The 18,925-nt window shown below is 44.1% G+C and overlaps 2 protein-coding genes across 2 annotated transcripts in view; one reads left to right on the top strand and one right to left on the bottom strand.

Annotated features, from left to right (window-relative positions):
- VPS13A (vacuolar protein sorting 13 homolog A) overlaps positions 1-5,725 on the top strand; it is a 253,560-nt gene extending 247,835 nt beyond the window's left edge. The window contains exons 71-72 of the mRNA XM_075560517.1: positions 785-859; positions 2,641-5,725. Of these exons, the coding sequence (XP_075416632.1) occupies positions 785-859; positions 2,641-2,691 (126 nt within the window). The 3' untranslated portion in view covers positions 2,692-5,725. The remainder of the gene's footprint in view (positions 1-784; positions 860-2,640) is intronic.
- Positions 5,726-6,402: 677 nt separating this feature from the next.
- The window catches only part of GNA14 (G protein subunit alpha 14), a 243,691-nt gene continuing 231,168 nt past the window's right edge, over positions 6,403-18,925 (bottom strand). The window contains exons 4-7 of the mRNA XM_075560516.1: positions 17,210-17,338; positions 15,317-15,446; positions 8,785-8,938; positions 6,403-7,694 (exon numbers count right to left, since the gene is read on the bottom strand). Coding sequence (XP_075416631.1) covers positions 7,504-7,694; positions 8,785-8,938; positions 15,317-15,446; positions 17,210-17,338 — 604 coding nt within the window. The 3' untranslated portion in view covers positions 6,403-7,503. The remainder of the gene's footprint in view (positions 7,695-8,784; positions 8,939-15,316; positions 15,447-17,209; positions 17,339-18,925) is intronic.

The following is an 18,925-nucleotide window of genomic DNA, read 5'->3' as shown; positions in this document are numbered from 1 at the left end:
GCGCCTTCCTGCACATACATTCCTCCTTTGATAAGGACACTTGCTTCTTTCACCTGTCCCCAGGCCTGGTATCAGCAATCATCCTTTGTTACTCATTGAAGAAACGTCTAGCCTTCACATCTCATAGATATTTGAATTACATATGAAAATCATTAGATTGATTTGTAACTTCTGTATTGCTACTACGACGACTCTACCTATATTTATAAGGGGAACTAACCAATCTCTCTCTCAGTCATCACACTTCTTTCTATTTGTTCTTCAGATACTTAATACCTGTAATTAGATGATTCTCTCCCACAAATACAGATCAAAATACCAAGTAGTGTAAAATCAGAGGCCAACCATATGAGATCTAGGAGCTGTCGTGATTTTTCTCTGACTGTATGCACATGAACACCACCCACATGAGTGCATTGTCTTTGAACTGGTCTCCATCATGACCACTGAAAGAAGGACCTGAGAAACTATTTTGGAAGAAAAAACATAGCGCAGCACCCAGTTGTATCTCCTTTCCATCTTCTGTGTCAACCCTTTATGGCTTTAGCAATTGAAATCTCACCTTAAACTTTTTAACTTGTGGTTAGTTATGATGTGCTGATGTATTTAGGCTTTTTTTTCTTCACTGGTTTGTTTCTTCTTGATCCCTATTCAAGACTTTTATTTTCAGGTTTATGAATTGGAGGTTTTGAGCACAGATTCATAAACTACTATGGCATTTCTTTATAGTATTTCTACAACTGAATTTTGTTTTTAATGAAGTTATGTATTTTGTTGTTTCTAGGAACGAGTGAAGTCTGTATTCCATGCCAAAGAGTTTGGGAAAATTATTAACTTCAAGACCCCAGAGGATGCTAGGGTAATTATGGTGAATCTTTTAAATCTGAAACAGATAAGAGCTTCTCATTTCAAAGCCTTGAAATTGAACTATTTGTTAAAAGCAGAAAATCAGTTTTGTTTAGAGAGTTTTTAAATTGTGCTTCCGCATTTTGGCAGTTCTTGTGTACCTAATTAGATGATATTTCCCCCAAACTATTTTTCACTAGACATAATTCAGACCTAAATCAATTCGCACACCATTTTATTTTAAAACTTAAGTGTAGTACTTTTGAAAAAGATAATTATTTCATTCTAGTCAGTTTGCCAGTTCTCTCAGGGAAAGCAGAGCGATTCACACGAAACAAAAGCATATCCTGGCTCTGGAACCGAGTGTGAAAGTTTGGAAGTTTGGGTTTGAATACTGAATCCTGCCTCTCCAGAGAATGTGGGACCTTGAGGAAGTCACTTAACCTCAGTTTCCTCAAAATGGAAATATTACTAAGAAGCACTCTACCAACTTTGGAGGGTATGCCAACTACATAAATGCTTACTGTCAGGATGATGAGCACTGTGGGCTCTCTGATCTCAGGGATCACAACCAAGACATGTTCCTGGACCTGGGGATTCTGCTCACTGTATCCATGAGAATTGTAACAAGAGCACATCTCTCTTGTCTAGGCCTAGGACACATAGATAGCCTTCTGCTCCTTACATTGAACCTGACTATGACAATTTACCAGTTAACCTGCCACCTCTGAACCCCAAACTAGAGACCTCCCAATCTACATACATACATAACTCCCCTTTGTTCAGTGGCAGGTGCTTGTGCACTTTGCCTTGTAGACATTGGGTTGTGCGGCATCACTGGCATGGTAACAGTAGAAGACTGAAAGGAGGAAGAGTTACAAAGAGAGTGGGATGGAATGACCAGTGCCTCAGTATGTACCTCCCCAGAGGCACAGTGGGGCATGATGATGGCATGGCTTTTAGGCCATCTTCCTTATGATGATGAAGGGCATCACCACCAACTTCAATTTCTCTGGAATCAGTTTTCCAGAGAGTTCCTGACACCTTGTAACAGTTTCCAAATGTTTATAAAATCCCTCTTCTGACCTGCTGGAAATATCCAGAGAAAACCAGAGAGCTCAGTTCTCCTCTCCTTGTCTCCTAGCTTCTCACACTGGGTTCTTAGGTTAAAGTGGCTCAAAGGTCTCTGCCCAAGCTTTGTTATAATGGAATAACCCCTCTGAGCCTTTTACCTGCCATATGGGCCTATTAATATGTGCTACCAATTGAAAGGTTTGTATTATATTTGCAGTTCATTTTTGTGATTTCAAATAATTTTAGAATAGAAAATTTATCATGAGACTCTTAGATGCTCACGAATATCGCTGTAGCATTTTATGCCTTAGAGACTTTGTGCAACAAAGTTGACACAGGTTAGATGAACTTTTGTAGACCTTTCCATACCGTGCGGTAGTTACTCAGTCCAGCTACCAAATACCCTTTCTTCCATGATGACTTGTTTAACTTTTCTCATTCCAAAAGCAGCCATCTAAGGTTATTTAGACCAGATAACAAAGACCTTTAAAAACACATGGTTTCTACTGTTAAATTGGTGGTGGAACCATGTCCATGTGGCATCTGGGCCATCTGAGAAAGTGGTAATTTGTGCAAGATGAATTTTATATATTGATTCAGTAGTTGGTATGAGCCTAAATGAACTGGAAAGCCAACATCTGTATTTCCATTTGTTGCATTTTATGTTTCATTGTAAGTTTACTGAAGTAAACAAAATACTGGTTTATTTCCCCACAACAGTGGATCCTCACCAAGCTAGAAGAAGCCAGAGAACCTTCTCCCAGCCCCTGACGGAACACAGGCTGACGACGCACAGCAATAAGTCCTCACAGCTTCCAGCTTTACTTTCCAAAGCCTTTTGCTTACCTCTTTGGGTACTCAAAAAGTCTGTTTAGGAAGCATAAGACAGAAGTACTTCAAATACTCTGTACTGTTGGGTTGGGTGTTTTTTTTTTTTAAGTCCATTAGAATTAGGCAATACAGGTAGTTAGGTGATTAAAACAATTCATGGGAATCCATTACTTGAATCATGTATCTGCTTAATAACTTTTATAAAAGAAGAAACTTTTTTTATGAATCTCAATTAATTACTCCAGATGATTCTCCACAATGGTGGGTAGGTAGTCACTCAGAGATAATCTTCATATGGCGCTAAGTTTGCTGGCCCTGGTTCTCGTTTTAAACTTGTGTCATGCTCACTTCAAACTGTCTGAAGGAGTGATGAGCAAATAACCAAATCAAAAATCTCAATAGTATCAAAAAGAACTTTATTGATGATTTCTTGAGGAAACATGCATTTATAAGTATTGACAAATATTTGGGTGTTACTTCCCTTATTTTTTCATAGTGGCTAGGTTTGAGTTATATTAAAAATGCACAGCATGATAACAGAAAGCAATCTGTTCTGTATAATTTAATATAGCTAGAATATTCCTTCATGCCTTATCTTAAGGAAGGCTGAGAGAAAGGAGCACCATCCTCAAAAAGGAAAAGCCCCTCTCAGAACTTTGGACCCTGACCAAGCCTTCTAAAGGCAGCCTCCTTGAATTTTACTTGTTTGACTTAAATCTTATTTTAATGGACTACGGGTTGAAAGGACGGTTCTTGAAGCCTTAACTCTGCTGACTTTCTATTCACTAGTCACATGAAATAAAGAAAATTTCCAGAATCTTGACTACAGTGAGTTGTATGTCAGCACAGAGTGCTCTTCTCGCGAGTAAATGTAGCCTGGCCTGCTGACATTAGACCTGAGGAACTCTAGCTTGTGTTCCCCCATTGATTCCAGTGAGGCTCCCTGTGCAATGTAGAGCTAGCTCATCAGAACAAAAAGCATGGGCTGTGTGTTAGCAGCAATAAGGCCCCTGGGTTTTTTCTTGATTTTTGTCCAAGATCTTTGTATCGTAATACTAATGGACTTTTTTGAGTCAAAAGAGGATGGATGTATGATTTGAACTTTAAAGTCAAAATGATTAATAGAATGATACAATATCTTATGTAGTTATTGAAGAATACACAGTATTTGATGCATGTTATATGTGTTGCCAAATGATTATGATTGTTGTTGGACTTGAGGAACTCTGTATAGTCAATGGTTGTGAAAATCTCCTTGGGCTCCTCGAACCCTTGCTTTGTTGTAAAAGCTGAAATAAATAGCATGCAAGACTGTATGATTTTCTGATCAAATCTTGCCTATGATGTATGTTTTCACATTTGATTACTTGCAGTTTCTCCAAATGTCATTTTCTTTGTTGAATGTAAAGTGAATCAAAGGGTGACAAATTTTTACCACTTGATTATTTCGATGGTTGAGCTTCTTACGTTTTGCTTGTGTCAGGAGTAAACATTTCCCCCAGGAAGCCACAGGATATTACTTGACACATTCCAATCCTTCCCCCCCCCCCCAAGGGTTGTCACCACCAACGGCTTCTGGCATGTGGACAAGATGTTTCCATCTCTGGGGGTGCTATAATGAAAAATAACTTCATTTTTCTTATATCCACATCAAAACTTCAGATGACCTGCCTTCTTTATTCAGGATTCTGTACAGAACTTAGGAAACCTGCTTCTCTTTGGTGCTATCCAGTATCACAAATGGCTCCTTCCTGATCGTTTGACCCCGCCTCCCTCTCCAAGCACCTTCCTGCTACTACTAATTAGATTAGGATTAATCAGTTAAAGTTTTATGATTTCATTCATTGCCTAAACAGCTCTCCATGCATGCTTTTTCTCATGCAGCTTTTCTCTCTGGCCCATGCATCCTTTGTCTCTGAACTAGGAGGAGGGCCAGTGAGCCAGGCTGGCTCCTTCCTGCCCAGCCAGTTGCAAACAGCATTCAGTGTTCCTTTAGAGGAAAGTTGTTTTGTTTCTCCATTTAAATTCCTCTTTTGTTAAGTAAATTGTTATATGTCTCCTGAAAGGAAACTTGTTTTCAGGTATTGATTAGGTATGCTGTTTAAAACACATTGGTTATTTTCCAAAAGACTGATCATCATAGTTTACCCAAAGGGCTATCTCTGAACTGTGACTTGATTTTCACTGGGCAATGTATCTTTCTAGAAAGTTGTTCCTGTATACAAATACCCATTACTTAATGACTCTTTTACTTTCACGCAGACTGTATGGGCATCTCAAACTTTGCCCTGTGAATACTCCGATAATCTTAGCCACCTGTCCCTTCATTAAGGAAATGTTGTAAAATCCCAGCATTTCCTGTGTAAGCCATCAGTTACACTGTCGGTGTCCCAGAAATTCCTGATTCGGACCTTGAAGGGAAAGGCAGCCTGGGTCACATTGAAATGGCCTCAGTGTTCAGAGATTTCAAGTCACACCCACAGACTTAGAAATTGTATCTTGGACTTGTTCAAGGTCAGCTAGATTGATGTAAGCTTTTAAAGATGAACTTATTTGTATGTGACTGTATTACATATCAAAATTAATTTTTCCAGGGTATGTGCACTTTAAAAATCCTTTCTTAATAATTTTGTTTTGAGGAAATGTTCTCTGCTTCTCTGCGATGCTTAATTTGGGTGAAGATATTATCACTGGTGATAATAACTATACGGTTTTGTTTTTTTTAAAGAATTTCTGTATCACTTTTAGGTTTCTTTCACCACTTCTGGGGGCTCCTGTCCCAGTTGCCTATTAATCCAGTCTCTGCTTTGCTTTTGTTATTCTGATAAAATAATTTACCTGAAGCTCACAGTGAAGTTCTTCCTCTTGAAACTGACTGTAGTCTTTTTTTTTTCTGTCTGAAAAAAAAATTGATTGGCCATGCTCACTAATGATGGATTGCTTGGTAAAATAATTTCTCAGTTGAATCATGTATGCCTTTTACAAATAAATATAGTTCAGTAAAGATTTCTGATCTTCAAGTCTGTTGCCTATTGAGTTATTGGCCAGAACTAGAAGCCTTCTCTCCCCTACATCTCCTGTTGTGGCTTTGGCACTAATAGATTGGCCAAAGTCCTAATTTTCCATCAGAGCTGACAAGCATCCAGCCCCGCATGATCACTGCTCACTAAACACTTGCATGGCAATGTACAAAATTCTGAAGCACCAAGAGTTTTCCTGTCAACCAATGAAGCCTCAGGCTCAGGAATTATTGCATCTGTTGTCAAGGAGAAGAGAGACTCTGGGAAAAGAGAATCCATGATGACCCAGGCAATTCATTTACCGTTGATCTTTCAGCCTTTCCATGGCTTTCAGGAAAGACTTATCACCCCTACCACTCTGTGACTTCAAAAAAGAAATCAGTCACGACCCTACAGTTGATTCTGACTCAGCAACCCACCGGGACAGGGTAGAATTGTGGGTTTCCTTCTCCCAGAGAACAGCTGGTGGTTTCCAACTGCTGCCCTTGTTAGCAGCCCAACGAGCCCCACTGCACTACAGGGCTCCTCTGTAAGGGATTAAGCCCATTTCTTGAGTACTTTAAGTCACTCAGTCGCCACCCGAGATAGATACAAATAACAATATGAGTGTAATACCACAAAGAACTTGGAATAAAATGCAAAATCCCACACTGTTTATTAACTGTTTAAGCCACAGCATTGGACCCCATCAATCAACCATGAGCTCAAAGAAACACAACATAATTCAGTGTTTATATAATGGTATATTTTTAACCTCAGGAAAGTACAGAATACATCAGACCAAACCTAACCTCTCTGTCTGGGATGGCCATCCACATGGAGGCATCCAGGGGCATCATATCCACTACACAATTTGGAGTTGCCACCACATCATGCATTTACAGGGCCTGGCCATATACATAGGGACATATATGATCGGGAGCTTTAACACCTTTGTGGAAAAGTGGACTTAACAAAATGTAAAATTTCCACAGACCTTACGAAGTCCCCCTCCTGTGTGTGTGTCAAGACACACATTTTCACCAGTGTTTAGATGCTCTGCACTCATGCCCATCTACTCCCATATCAGTGTGAGCTTCGTGGAATTGGATTGTATCAAAACAAAGATGTACTCACTTAGTCATTTGGTTAGAAAGTTCACCGCAAAAAGAACCAAATAGGTTTTTTTTAAATCCTTAGTAGTATGCTAAAGAAGTCATACTTTAGCATGCAAAGAGAAAACTCAATTCAGAATGTCAAAATTATAAATTTCATAAAAGCTTCAAACTAATAAATATTCTTTGAAAATTAAAAAAGTCACCCAGACGACTCCCTCAGAAGTCTTAAGGCATGCACGATCTATAAATTAACAGCCCCCTCTGAGTAAGAACTGTTAAATGATTTTCAATGCCTATTAAAAGACTCTTAATATTTAAAAGTGCACAATAAATCAGTGCCTTTTTAAAATTCTATAAAACATCAAGTTCCAAACTTACATAAAATGTATAGCCAAAAAGTCAGGAGAGGAAATTGGAAAACAGAAGCTTTCAAAAGGTTTGAGTGAACTCATGCCTCTTCCAAGCTACATTGTCCATCCCTGCATGATAAACTTGGGGTGCGGGGAGTGACAGAGGAGGAAGGGGTTCTGGCCCAGTGGGCTGGGTCAGGCAATGTTACCGCATTTGCAAATAAAACAAGAGGAGCTTTGAAGCTGTATCTTCATTTACGGAGGCCGCCTGCATGAGCAGCGCTTTCACACCAAGTTGAACTCTCTCAGGTTGAGTTGCAGAATGGTGTCCTTGACGGCGGCAAACACGAAGCGTATGTTCTCGGTGTCCGTGGCACACGTGAAGTGGGAGTAGATGACTTTCCCCTTGTCGGGATTCTGGTCTTGGTAAAGCTTCAGGATAAAGTCTCTAGCAGCTTTGACATCCTGCTTGGGTCCTGTTACAAGTTCAACAAAGAAAGAAGAAAAATACCGATTTCATCCCGCTGTCCTGACAGTTATGAGACTGTATGCTTGTTCTGTCTGTATGAGCCCAGGCGGCGCTCTGCTTAAGCATCCAGCGGCTAGCCACAAGGTAAATGGTTTGAGCCCACCAACCACTCCTCATGAGACAGCTGAGGCAGGCTACTTTTAGTGACCACAGCCCTAGAAAACCAATGGGACACGGCTACTCTCTCCCTCAGAATCAACTCATCTGTAATGGGTTTGGCTTTTTGGCTTAGACATATCTGGAATGATTTCTCTTCCTCGATCTATCTAGGAAAGAGTTTACCTGGGGCATTATTTTTATTCTGTCTCACTATTAATTTTTTTTTTAACTCACTGCCATCAAGTCAATGCCAACTCAGAGCAACCCCAATGGCAGTGAGTTTGTCTTTTGGTTTGGTATTTTAAAATTATACTTGAAAACCATTTGTTTAAAAGTAGTAACAATGTAACTTTCTGATTTGGACTACTTTTGAAGAGATGGACAGAGTGGACTAGGCAAGGGAAAAGGGAGAATGTGGGGACTAACATTAGTTGGCACCAGATCTGATCAAGCTTGGGGTTCATTGCTACACTGGTGATCAGGGGGTGTATACAAAGGCCTTCAGTGTCTGCCCTGCATTAGGTAAGGAGATGTCACACTTGTGCCTATACTTAACAAGTGCCAGACATCCTGACTGGTGCTGGGAAGTCTAACACTAACCAGGTGAAGTCTGTGCTCAGCTGACCAAATGGACAACACTGCACCATGTCATGAGCCCAGTGCGTGGTAGGCATAATGCCAAAGAGGTCAGAAAGGTTTCCCAAAGAAGATGCCTCCAGGGACGAGTGGATGACTAGCAGTTACCCCGTGTTGTAAGCTGATCCTCACAACACTTGCGCACTGCAGTAGCAACAGAAGCAGCATGAGGATAAGCAGGGCCCCAGAGTTCAAACCTCTGATGTTCAAGGGTCAACCATAAATGCTGCACAGACTGGACCGCGCTGGAAGTTGGCACCCCTAGCCTCCAGGTGGTTCAAGAATCAGGTGAACAGGCTTACCTGTGTACTCTGGGAAATAGCTAATTAAATGAGAGTACATGATTTTCTCCTCCAGAAGATCCTTCTTGTTTAAGAATAAAATCACAGATGAGTTCAGAAACCAGGGGTAGGTGATAATGGTCTTAAATAAGGCTTTGCTCTCTTCCATGCGGTTCTAAGGAAGAAACAACGGGCTTAGCATAAACTAGAAAGAATGCAGTACTTGGGAAGCAATAACCAAATCGATGGTTTCATGTGCCCCTTACTGAAGCGAGTGTGCACAAGGCCCCTGCTTCGATTTCCTCCCCATTTCCCTCTCGCTGCTCATACCTGCCTTCTGCTTTCAATCTAGCTCACAATCACGCAAGGAAAGCTGTTGTGTAACTTGGTGAAAGAAGGCTCGCGCCCACATTTGACTAAAGTTCCCTGTGTCCTGTACATATTGGGATTGCCAATAATGGAAGCATTTGGAAGCTTCAGATCTGAGAACCCCGTGTAAGCTGTGGGCCTTCAAGCTGCAGATTAGGGCTCAGGTGATGCTAAGAGACAGGAAGGCTGCCTCCAGCAATGAGTGCCACACACAGGCAAGGAGGCCAACTAATGCTACTGTGTGCCACGGTTTACCTGCACTCTACTGGGGGAAGACTAACCGAGGAAACAAACTCACAGCCATCCAGTCATTGCTGATTCTGAGTGACACCGACACCACCACCACCACCCTGACCCCGGTGGGTTTCCAACTGATTCTGAGTGACACCACCACCCTGACCCCAGTGGGTTTCCGGCTGATTCTGAGTGACACCACCACCACCACCCTGACCCCGGTGGGTTTCCGAGACTAAGTGTTTACAGGAGTAGAAAGCCAGTCTTTCTCCCACGGACCTGCTGGTGGCTTTGAACTGCCAACCAAGCAGATTGCAGCTTAACATGTAACTACTGCAGACTTTACCATTGTTAAACTACCTGGGGGAAGAGTAACCCCATTTTGATGGCTGAGTAAATTGGTTCAGGAAATTTAAAACTTCCACATTCATACAATAATGGGATCCAATGAAGATTAAGTAGAAGGGCAGTAATCATGTCTAAGCATTACCAGACCTTGGCAAGAAAATAGAAAATGATCCTAAATTGTGAGGAAGGAGCCCTGGTGGGACTGCGGGGTGGGCATTGGGCTGCTGACCGCAAGGGTGGCTGGCCAAACCCACCAGTCACTCAGAGGGAGAAAGATGGGCTGTCTGGTACTGCAGACACGCAGTCTCAGAAATCCTATGTAGGGCAGGACTGGGTCAGAACTGACTTGATGGCCATGTGGTTTTGTTTTTCTAATTTATGGAGAGCAGACAGGACACATACTAGTAAGCTTATCTGGTGACAATGATTGTCTTTCAGAGCTCAGCACACTCACTCCAGAGAGATGGATCATAAATCTCGATACCTGCCCCTCATCTCATTATCCAATATTTCACAGACATGACAGTAGTAAAATCTGTCCAGCCATTTGAGGCACAAGCAACTTAATCTAGCAAGTGAGGCTAAGATGCTTAAATCTCTGTGCCAACGTGGCTGGTTCAGGATTCTCGGTGATTTTGCAGTTATTTAATGATGGAGCCAAACTCCCATTTGTGACCGCTGTGGTCATCCTCCATTTTTGCATCATACAGGTGGTCGCATATTGGCCTGGTCTTTGGATCCCAACTAAATGCTTTACATGAGGACTGAGTATACCTTACATACCCACACATCCTGGCTCATTTTGCTTTTCCATACATTTTAAGGAATAAGGCTAGAACGTACTATAAAGAGGCAACTTCTCTCCCTTATTTGAAAGCTGCATTAGAATTGACCATGACCGTATCAATAATGTGTTCTGCAGCGTGGCAAGTGCATCTAACACGGATCCACAACCAGGAGGGCAGCGTCGGGGATGACAGCCAGTTAATTGTTCTCAACACTCCCTTGTGATTTTTATGAGAGGAGAAAATATTTCATTTCGAAGCACATCAGACTGAGGTACTGGTCCCTCGTGCACAGAGAAATGTCACAAAGTAATTCCTGAGGCAAATTTAGAGCTAAGGTTTTCACACTGATAATTGGATGCCTTTGCTTTGTTAGAAACCTTCCTAGTTGGGAGAGCTGGGTGGCAGCCAAGATTTCGGCTCTTTGCACAGTGACACAAGCAAACGGGCTAATCCCCGCTAATCAGCTAATGTAACTGTGCTCCTCAGAGGAAAGTCTGCTCTCAAGGACCATGAGGTATAATTTGTTCATCGCCACTGCCTGAGCCTGGGCAGAGCCCTTCCTCGATTTACTTTTGTGCCCTAGAGAGAGTTTTAGAAACATACGAGTATAAGATCAATTTTTATAAAAGCCAAGAGGTCTCGTGTATGTTTTGTGGAAAAGATGGCCACGACCTTGCTGCTTCTCCAGAAAGCACCCCAATGTCCCAACCAAGGGCCTGCCTGTTCACCGCCAGGCTCATGCAGGCTCTGCAGGGGACAGAACGAGATGGGGATGCAGGTCGGAGCCACGGAACCCCTCCTGAGGGAAGTGACTCAGACTCACTGCTACTGAGTTGATTCTGACCACAGCAACCCGACAGGGCAGAGGAGGAAGGCTCCATATACTTCCCAAGGCTGTCTGGCCCTGTATGGCCATGCCTTACTCCCTAGGAGCAGCCAGTGGTTTGAAGCCACGGGCCTTTGGGTGAGTAGCCTGATGCTTAACCCACTGCACCACCAGATGCAACCCCCAATAGCCTCCAGAACAGATCTGGGCCTCAGTACCACTCCCCATGGGAGATCCATTGTTACTGTTAGGTGCGGTGCTGACTCGTGGTACCCCTGCCCTAGAGGGGTTTCTTGGCTATCATGTTTACAGACACAGATTGCCAGGCCCTTTCTTCCACAGTACTGCCAGTCTTTGGGTTCCCTGTTGAGCACAAACTGTTAGTGCCACAAAGGGACATTGGCAGTGATCACGGCTCTAAACGGGAAAGGCAAAAGGCCTGGGAGCTGGGCAAAGATACCCTGACCACAAACCAGTAAGTTCGAACCTCCTGTGTGGATCTACATGATATTAATTAAAAGGTCCCTGGGAATTCCAAAGATCCCTGGTGGCATTGGGGTTACACGTTGTACTGCTAACCTGAAGGTCAGCAGTTTGAAACCACCACCAGCTCTGTGGAAGAAGGATGGGGCTTTCTGCCCCCGTGAAGAGTTACAATCTCAAGAACTCACAAAGGCAGTTCTACCCTGTCCTATAAGGTTGCTAAGAGTCAGCATTGACTTGCTGGCAGTGAGTCTGGATCTTGGTTGGAATGGATTCCCTCAGGCAGCCAGGGGTGACAGTTACTTCTTTGAAGCTGTTTTCCAACTTCGCAGCACATTAGAATCACCTGATGGCACTGAGGGTGAGACGATTGTCAGGTCAGCTATTTAGACCCTCCAGCCACTCTGAGAGAAAGGCAATTAAGTCTTGGAAACCTTATGAAGGGTTTCCACAGGTGTAGGGATGGACTTGAGGACAGTGGGTTTGGCTTTGGTTTGAGGGAACATCTGAAAATTCTCATGGCCAGGTCACACCTATGTGGGAGTTACATACTCTGGTGTCAATTTGAGAGGATTAAGAGTGAAAAGGTTGAGTCTAGTCTGTCAATTGGATCATAGCCAATGAGGCCTCTGTGTGTGCATGGCCTTCTCCTAAGAATTGTGGGAACTCCTGGATTTCCTCCTTGGAGGCAGGAGAGACTCTCCTCACTTCCTGGGAGACATCCCTAATGGGAAGCCACATGAACTTATCTGATGCAACCCTGGGAACTGCAGAAGCCACATGGAGACCTCTGTCAGCACTGAGATGCTTACAATGCCACTGTGTCCAAAAGACTTCCAACCTACCGGTCTCTGATCCTCTTGCAGTCGGTATCATTGCATGTATTTCGTGAGTCTGAAGAGGACTTTATAGATTGGTATCAGACATATGGGCTAATACTGGACTTGATCTGGACTGAGCTGGGACATTTTCTCAATATTCAATTGCTGTTGTATATAAACCTTGTTCTTATATGCAGATGAATGTCTGGCTTTGTTTCTACTTCTAATTAAATCAAAACCCTTTGGATTGGACCCTCACTGCCCCAAACCTGGCCCACTGCCATCAAGTCAATGGGGATTCCTCGCAACCCTATGTGACAGTATAACAGCCCCTGCAGGTTTCCAGGACTGTAACTAACTCTTTACAAGAGTAGAAAGTCCTGTCTTTCTCACCCAGGCCCAGTACCTTTTTATTTGAAATTCCCCAGGAATTCCAGGGTGCATCCAAGTTTGAGGCCCAGGGTTCCAAGCCACTGATCCTCCAACTTGACTGTGTATTTGAACTTTCTGGGATCTTGTTAAGAAGCTTAACAGGCTCCCCCACGAAGAATTTATTTCAGAGGACAGCACTGAATCTGCAGCTCAGGGAGAGGGACATGTCTGATAAGAGCACATGGGAGCAAATGAAGTGGGAGGAAGAGAAAGTGGAGCACATCCTGGCCCACCAAGCCTTAAGGACGATATCCCTGCTCAGAGCAGCCAATCCATAGAGAAGACCATTTGGCCGGCCCCACTATGAGACATGACATCCCTCACTGACCCATAGCCCTACAGGGGAAAACACTGGAGACAGTGTGGGAATTGAGCCCTATCTCATCCCATCACACCAAGGCAAAACACTAAGGGTCTGCAACAGAACAGCAAGGGAGCAGAACAACGAAGTCCCCAGGAAATACCAAAAATAGACTTTGGGGCCAGGTCTTGGCACCCCATCAGACTCGACTGGAAAACACTCATAAAGGCCAGCAAACAGTCCTTGAATTAACTATAAGCTTTTCTTTTTGTTGTTGTTTTGTTTTTGTCATTGGCTTTTTGTTGTTTTGATTTTGTTGCTTGGTTTTGCTCTGTCTTGTTTTTGTGCATGTTATTGTCTCTGCAGGTCTGTCTAAATAAGATAGGCTAGATAAACAATCTGGAGGAGAAAACGGGACCGACTGTTCCAGGGGGACATGGGAGATGGGGAGGTGGGAGTAAGGAAGTGGTGTTAACAAACCCAGGGACAAGGGAACAACAAATGATCCAAATCGGTGGTGAGAAGGGTATAGGAGGCCTGGTAGGGCTTGATCAAGGGTAATGTAACTGAGCGGAATTACTGAAACCCAAATGAAGGCTGAGCATGATGATGGGACAAGAGGAAAGTAGAAATAGAGGAAAGAGCTAGGAGGCAAAGGGCATTTATAGAGGTCTAAATAAAGGCATGTACATATGTAAATATATATATAAGGATAGGGAAATAGATTTATGTGCATATATGTATAGGTTTAGCATTAAGGTAGCAGATGAACATTGGGCCTATCCCAAGTACTCCCTCAAGGCAATAATATTTTGCTCTATTAAACTGGCATTCCATGATGCTCACCTTCCTGGACACGATCACTGAAGACAAAGCAGGTGTATAAGCAAATGTGGTGAAGAAAGCTGATGGAGCTTGGCTATCAAAAGATAAAGCATCTGGGGTATTAAAAGCTTGAAGGTAAATAAGCAGCCATCTAGCTGAAAAGCAACAAAGCCCACATGGAAGAAGCACACCAGCCTGTGCGATCACAAGGTTTCTAAGGGATCAGGTATCAGGCATCATCAGAACAATAAATCCTATCATTGTGGAGTGTGGAGTGTGGACCCAAAGGCCATCTGTAGGCAACTGGACATCTTATGGAAGGGTCAGGGGGAGAAGACAAGCCAGTCAGGGTACAGTGTAGCAACGATGAAACATTCAACTTTTCCTCTGGTTCCTAAATGCTTCCTCCCCACCCACTATCATTATCATGATCCCAATTCTACCTTATAAATCTGGCTAGACCAGAGGATATACACTGGTACAGATAGGAACAGGAAACAGGTAATCCAGGACAGATAATCCCTTTAGGACCGGTGGTGAGTGTAGCGATACCTGGAGGGTGGAGGGTGGGAGGGGTAGAGAAGGGGAGCCAAGTATAAAGATCTACATGTAACCCCCTCCCTGGGGGACGGAAAACAGAAAAGTGGGTAAAGGGAGATGTCGGACAGTGTAAGATAGGACAAAATAAATAATTTATAAATTATCAAGGGTTCATGAGGGAGGGGCCGTGGGGAGGGAGGGGGGAAAATGAGCTGATGCCAGGGGCTTATGTGGAGAGCAAGTGATTTGAGAATGGTGAGGGTAATGAATGTACAAGTGTGCTTTACACAATGGATGTATGTATGGATTGTGATAGGAGTTGTATGAGTCCCCAATAAAATGCTTTAAATAATAATAAAAGCTTAACAGGAGTCTGCTTCTGGAGCTCTGGGTTGATTAAGCAGGTTTTCAATTATAACCAGATGCCGAGGTGATGCCTACGCTGCTAGCTCAAATACTTACGCTTTGACTAGCAAGACTACTTAACCAAGGACTGGCCTCAGTTGCCATCACTGCGTGGTCTCCTGGAGGCTGCAGATAGAAACCTCCCGCTGTTACAGCACCCTGGACTGTCCGCAAACCCTACCTCATTGTCACACTCAGCCAGGACCTGGTCATATTCACTCAGAGCAACCAAGAAAATGATGGAAGTGACACTTTCAAAGCAGTGGATCCATTTCCGTCTTTCAGATCGCTGGCCACCAACGTCCACCATCCTGGTGAATAGAAACACAGGTGATCACTCCAAAGTCGGGACAGGTGACAATGGGGAAGTGAAGCTGTGGCTCATTCGTCCATGGAAGTGAGGGCCTCGGTCATAAATAAGAGTGAAGAAGGGAGCCTGCGTTGCGATCCAAACACCCGAGGGGCCCTGCTTTAAGCAATGGGGAGTCCCTGGGTATTTCCTAGTAAAGAGCCACAGAATGCAAATGGCCGTGGGAAGGGCCTGTGGAGAGACTGGCTGGGAAGCAGTCCAGGCAGAGCACACAACATCCTTGGTGTTTTGCTCCAATCACCATGGGATCCAGGACACCAAGCACAAGAGGAGCAGAGAGCCAAGAGGCCTCACAGGCCCTCGGGCTTTCTCCTGGCCCAGGGCCTGCACGTGCTTCCAAGGATAAGCCTTTTCGTCATGAGGCAGTGCCTCCCCTCTTCCTACAGCACTGCAGACTTGGGGTACCATTCTGTTCAACAGGAAACCCCACAGCTATTCTCTGCGGTTCTGGAAAGATGGAATACCGTGGGTGGTTCACAGGGCTGAAGTTCAAATCCACCCAGAGATGCCTAGGGGAAAAGGCCTGTTACACTACTTCCAAAAATACCGTCATGGAGAACCCCATGGAACACAGTTCCTGCTCTGACACCGGGGAGGGGGAGGGAGGGGTCATCCATGAGTTGGGATCGACTATGACAACTCAGTTCTTTGGAAGGATTTCAGAGGTTTGCAACCCAGAGGTGACAAGCTTACCGGTCTAGTGTATCAGATAGACAGGTGAGTGAGTCGGGGGAGGTGGGCACGATGGCTCCTGACACGGGTAATCAAGAGGCTGCACCAGAGGGCTCTCCTCCATCCCACAGTTTGTGAGTTGCACTTGATGTCTAGCAGGGCATTCAGACCAGGCCTGGACTCATTGCTCAAGTAGAAGAGGGTGGGTGATCATCACTGCCACCAGGAGTCAGGGAAGTGGGGGCAGCCTACTTTGAGGTCTGCAGTCTCATATTTGGAAGTGCACGTGTTCACCCACCTCTGAGCGGTCTCAAGAGATGCTCTGGACAGACAATTAGTGAGACGCCACCTGAGCTCACTGCCATAGCAAAAAGTCCGAATCAAGCTGGGCCTGGGCCCACGCGGTTCAGACCCATGTGGTTCAAAGGTCAAGGGTCAGGTAAGATTATAATCTTACATGATCTTAATATGCACATCTGTATCCAGTTTTTGCTGTTGTCTCATTTTGCTTAAGAGGACAAATCTTGGAGAAAGAAGGAGAAGGAAGATGGACTGTTAGTCTTGAAAAAAAATTTTCTTTTAGGGAAAACACATCACCCTGGCCATGGAGTTGATGCTGGCTCCCAGGGGCCCTCTGGGACAGAGTAGAACTTATTATTCTATACACACGTGAGGAGACTCTTCCAAGGGTTATGGAAATGTGAGTTCCCGCCATTCTAGGACTTGAGACCCTCCGTCCTACATGGCGTGAGTCAAGGAGCCATCCTCCTTCCTCCTCTCAGACACCTGACTCGATCTGAGAAACAAAAGTGACTCAAATATGCAGTTCAGAATAGTTGCACAACATGGTCAATGTTTTAGGATCGGCAAATTGTACATTTTAAAATGGCAAATGTTAAATATATTTTACCACCATAAAATTTTAGAAAATGGTTAAAGCAATTTCAGGGGAAAGACCAACCGCATTTAGGAACTGCCAAGCTGGGGAGACACAGCCTGGCCGCACAGGCTATGCTGGGGAGATGGCTTTACCGAAAGATGATGTTCTCCAAGTCAAAGGGGTACTCGATGATGCCAGTCGTAGGCACTCGGACTCGAAGCACGTCCTGCTGCGTTGGCACAAAGGATGGCATGGCGATTCTATCAATGTCAGTCAGGTAACTGGGTCACAGAAAGAGAAGGGAAAGGTGTCAGCCCCAGCCACAAGGACACCCTCCCTCCATGCTACGTTGATTCACTATGTCCAGGTCCTCTCTGAAGAGTCAGCTCTGGGCAAGGTCCCACCACCCTAGTTTTGGCTGCTCTGAAAAGAATACAGACCAGCACAGTCCTGAGGCTTCTGGGAAATCTGCAGCTCATCCCTACCTCCCTCGATTCTAAACCTGGAAATAGCAACCTGTGTGACCCATGAGGGAGATGGCGGGCTGGAAAGGACAGCTTTTCTTCCCTGTTGTCCCTTTCCCTCCCTGCCCCTCAGAGAGAACCCCGTGATCTGGATTTTGTTCTGTGATGTTTGTGCTCGATGAGCTAGTATTTCCAAGATGATCTGCGTAAAAACAGGCAAGAACCAAAGCCAAACCCACTGCCATCGGTGGATGCCGACTCAGAGTGACCCTGCAGGCCAGGGCAGAAGTGCCTCTGAGTTTCTGAATGCCTCCCCTTTCTGTCATGGAGGGCCATCCATAAAGTCAGTAGCAATATACACCAGTTCACAGGCTCAGAAATCTTTCCAGCTGGTCAGGTTCTGGTCAACTCAATGTGAACCACCTCACCAGGGCCCCATCACAAATTCTCAACAACACTAGTCCCTTGTGCTAGGTCATGAACTTCAGACCGGGCAACCCACTGTCATTTTCTCCCCTGTGAACCAGGTCCCTGGGTCTCAGTGGCCAGAATCAACCTGCCCCTTTATTGTTACATTTCCCCACTTCCACTCAACAAGTGGACCCAGATGGTCACCTAGCAAGCATTTCAGCCTGCCCACAGGCTCTCTTTAATGTTCAGCTCTAGCGCGATAGTACTTTCAATGGCTCAAAAATATTTTTTTCAGCTTCTGGAATAAACCACTAGCTCAAAATTCAAAAATCCAAAGAGTTCCTTTTTTCCCCTTCAATCTGTCGACAGCCCCTAGGCAAGTCTCTCCACCTTTGAATGTCCTGAGCATGCAAAACACTGGATGGGACTTTTCTTTTCAGAGCCTTCTTTGCTGGCATGTCCTAAACCCATTTAAAGATCGAATTTTATTGGCTGAAGGCAAGTGGGCTTACAGTTCTCTATTTTCATACTTCCCGGTAATAATTTCCATTAATCATTATATCGACAATAATAAGCAGACGGAATCAGTATAAACAAAGTAGAATCAGATCCTAAACTCAATTCTTAAAATAGTCTAAGTTCAATCCTCATCTAATTTATCGTAATCCTTAGCTAAACATTTCCATTGATACAAAATATTTCCTTATGCCTCTGGCTGCATTTCCTCAAGCCAGGGCCAGGCCTCCTGTCAGCCATGTTGACCTGCCAGCCATTTTCACAAAGCAGCCTGGTCTCTAGAAGTTGAAGCAGTGATTTCAACCCCTGAGCTCAAAATATACATTCATCACGTTCATTTTGCAATTTCAAACAGGAATAACCAAAGACAACAACCAAACAAAAATGATCAAAAGTTTAACTTCCATATTCTTTCCAGAAAACAGCCCAGTAAGTGGCATGGATATACCTGAGCTCTGGCTAGCCAAAGACGAGAAC

The sequence above is a fragment of the Tenrec ecaudatus genome, chromosome 10 (genome assembly GCF_050624435.1).
Source record: "Tenrec ecaudatus isolate mTenEca1 chromosome 10, mTenEca1.hap1, whole genome shotgun sequence".
Lineage (NCBI taxonomy): Eukaryota > Metazoa > Chordata > Mammalia > Afrosoricida > Tenrecidae > Tenrec > Tenrec ecaudatus.
Note: the sequence above shows the minus strand (reverse complement) of the source record. Positions and strands in the feature narration are given on the sequence as shown.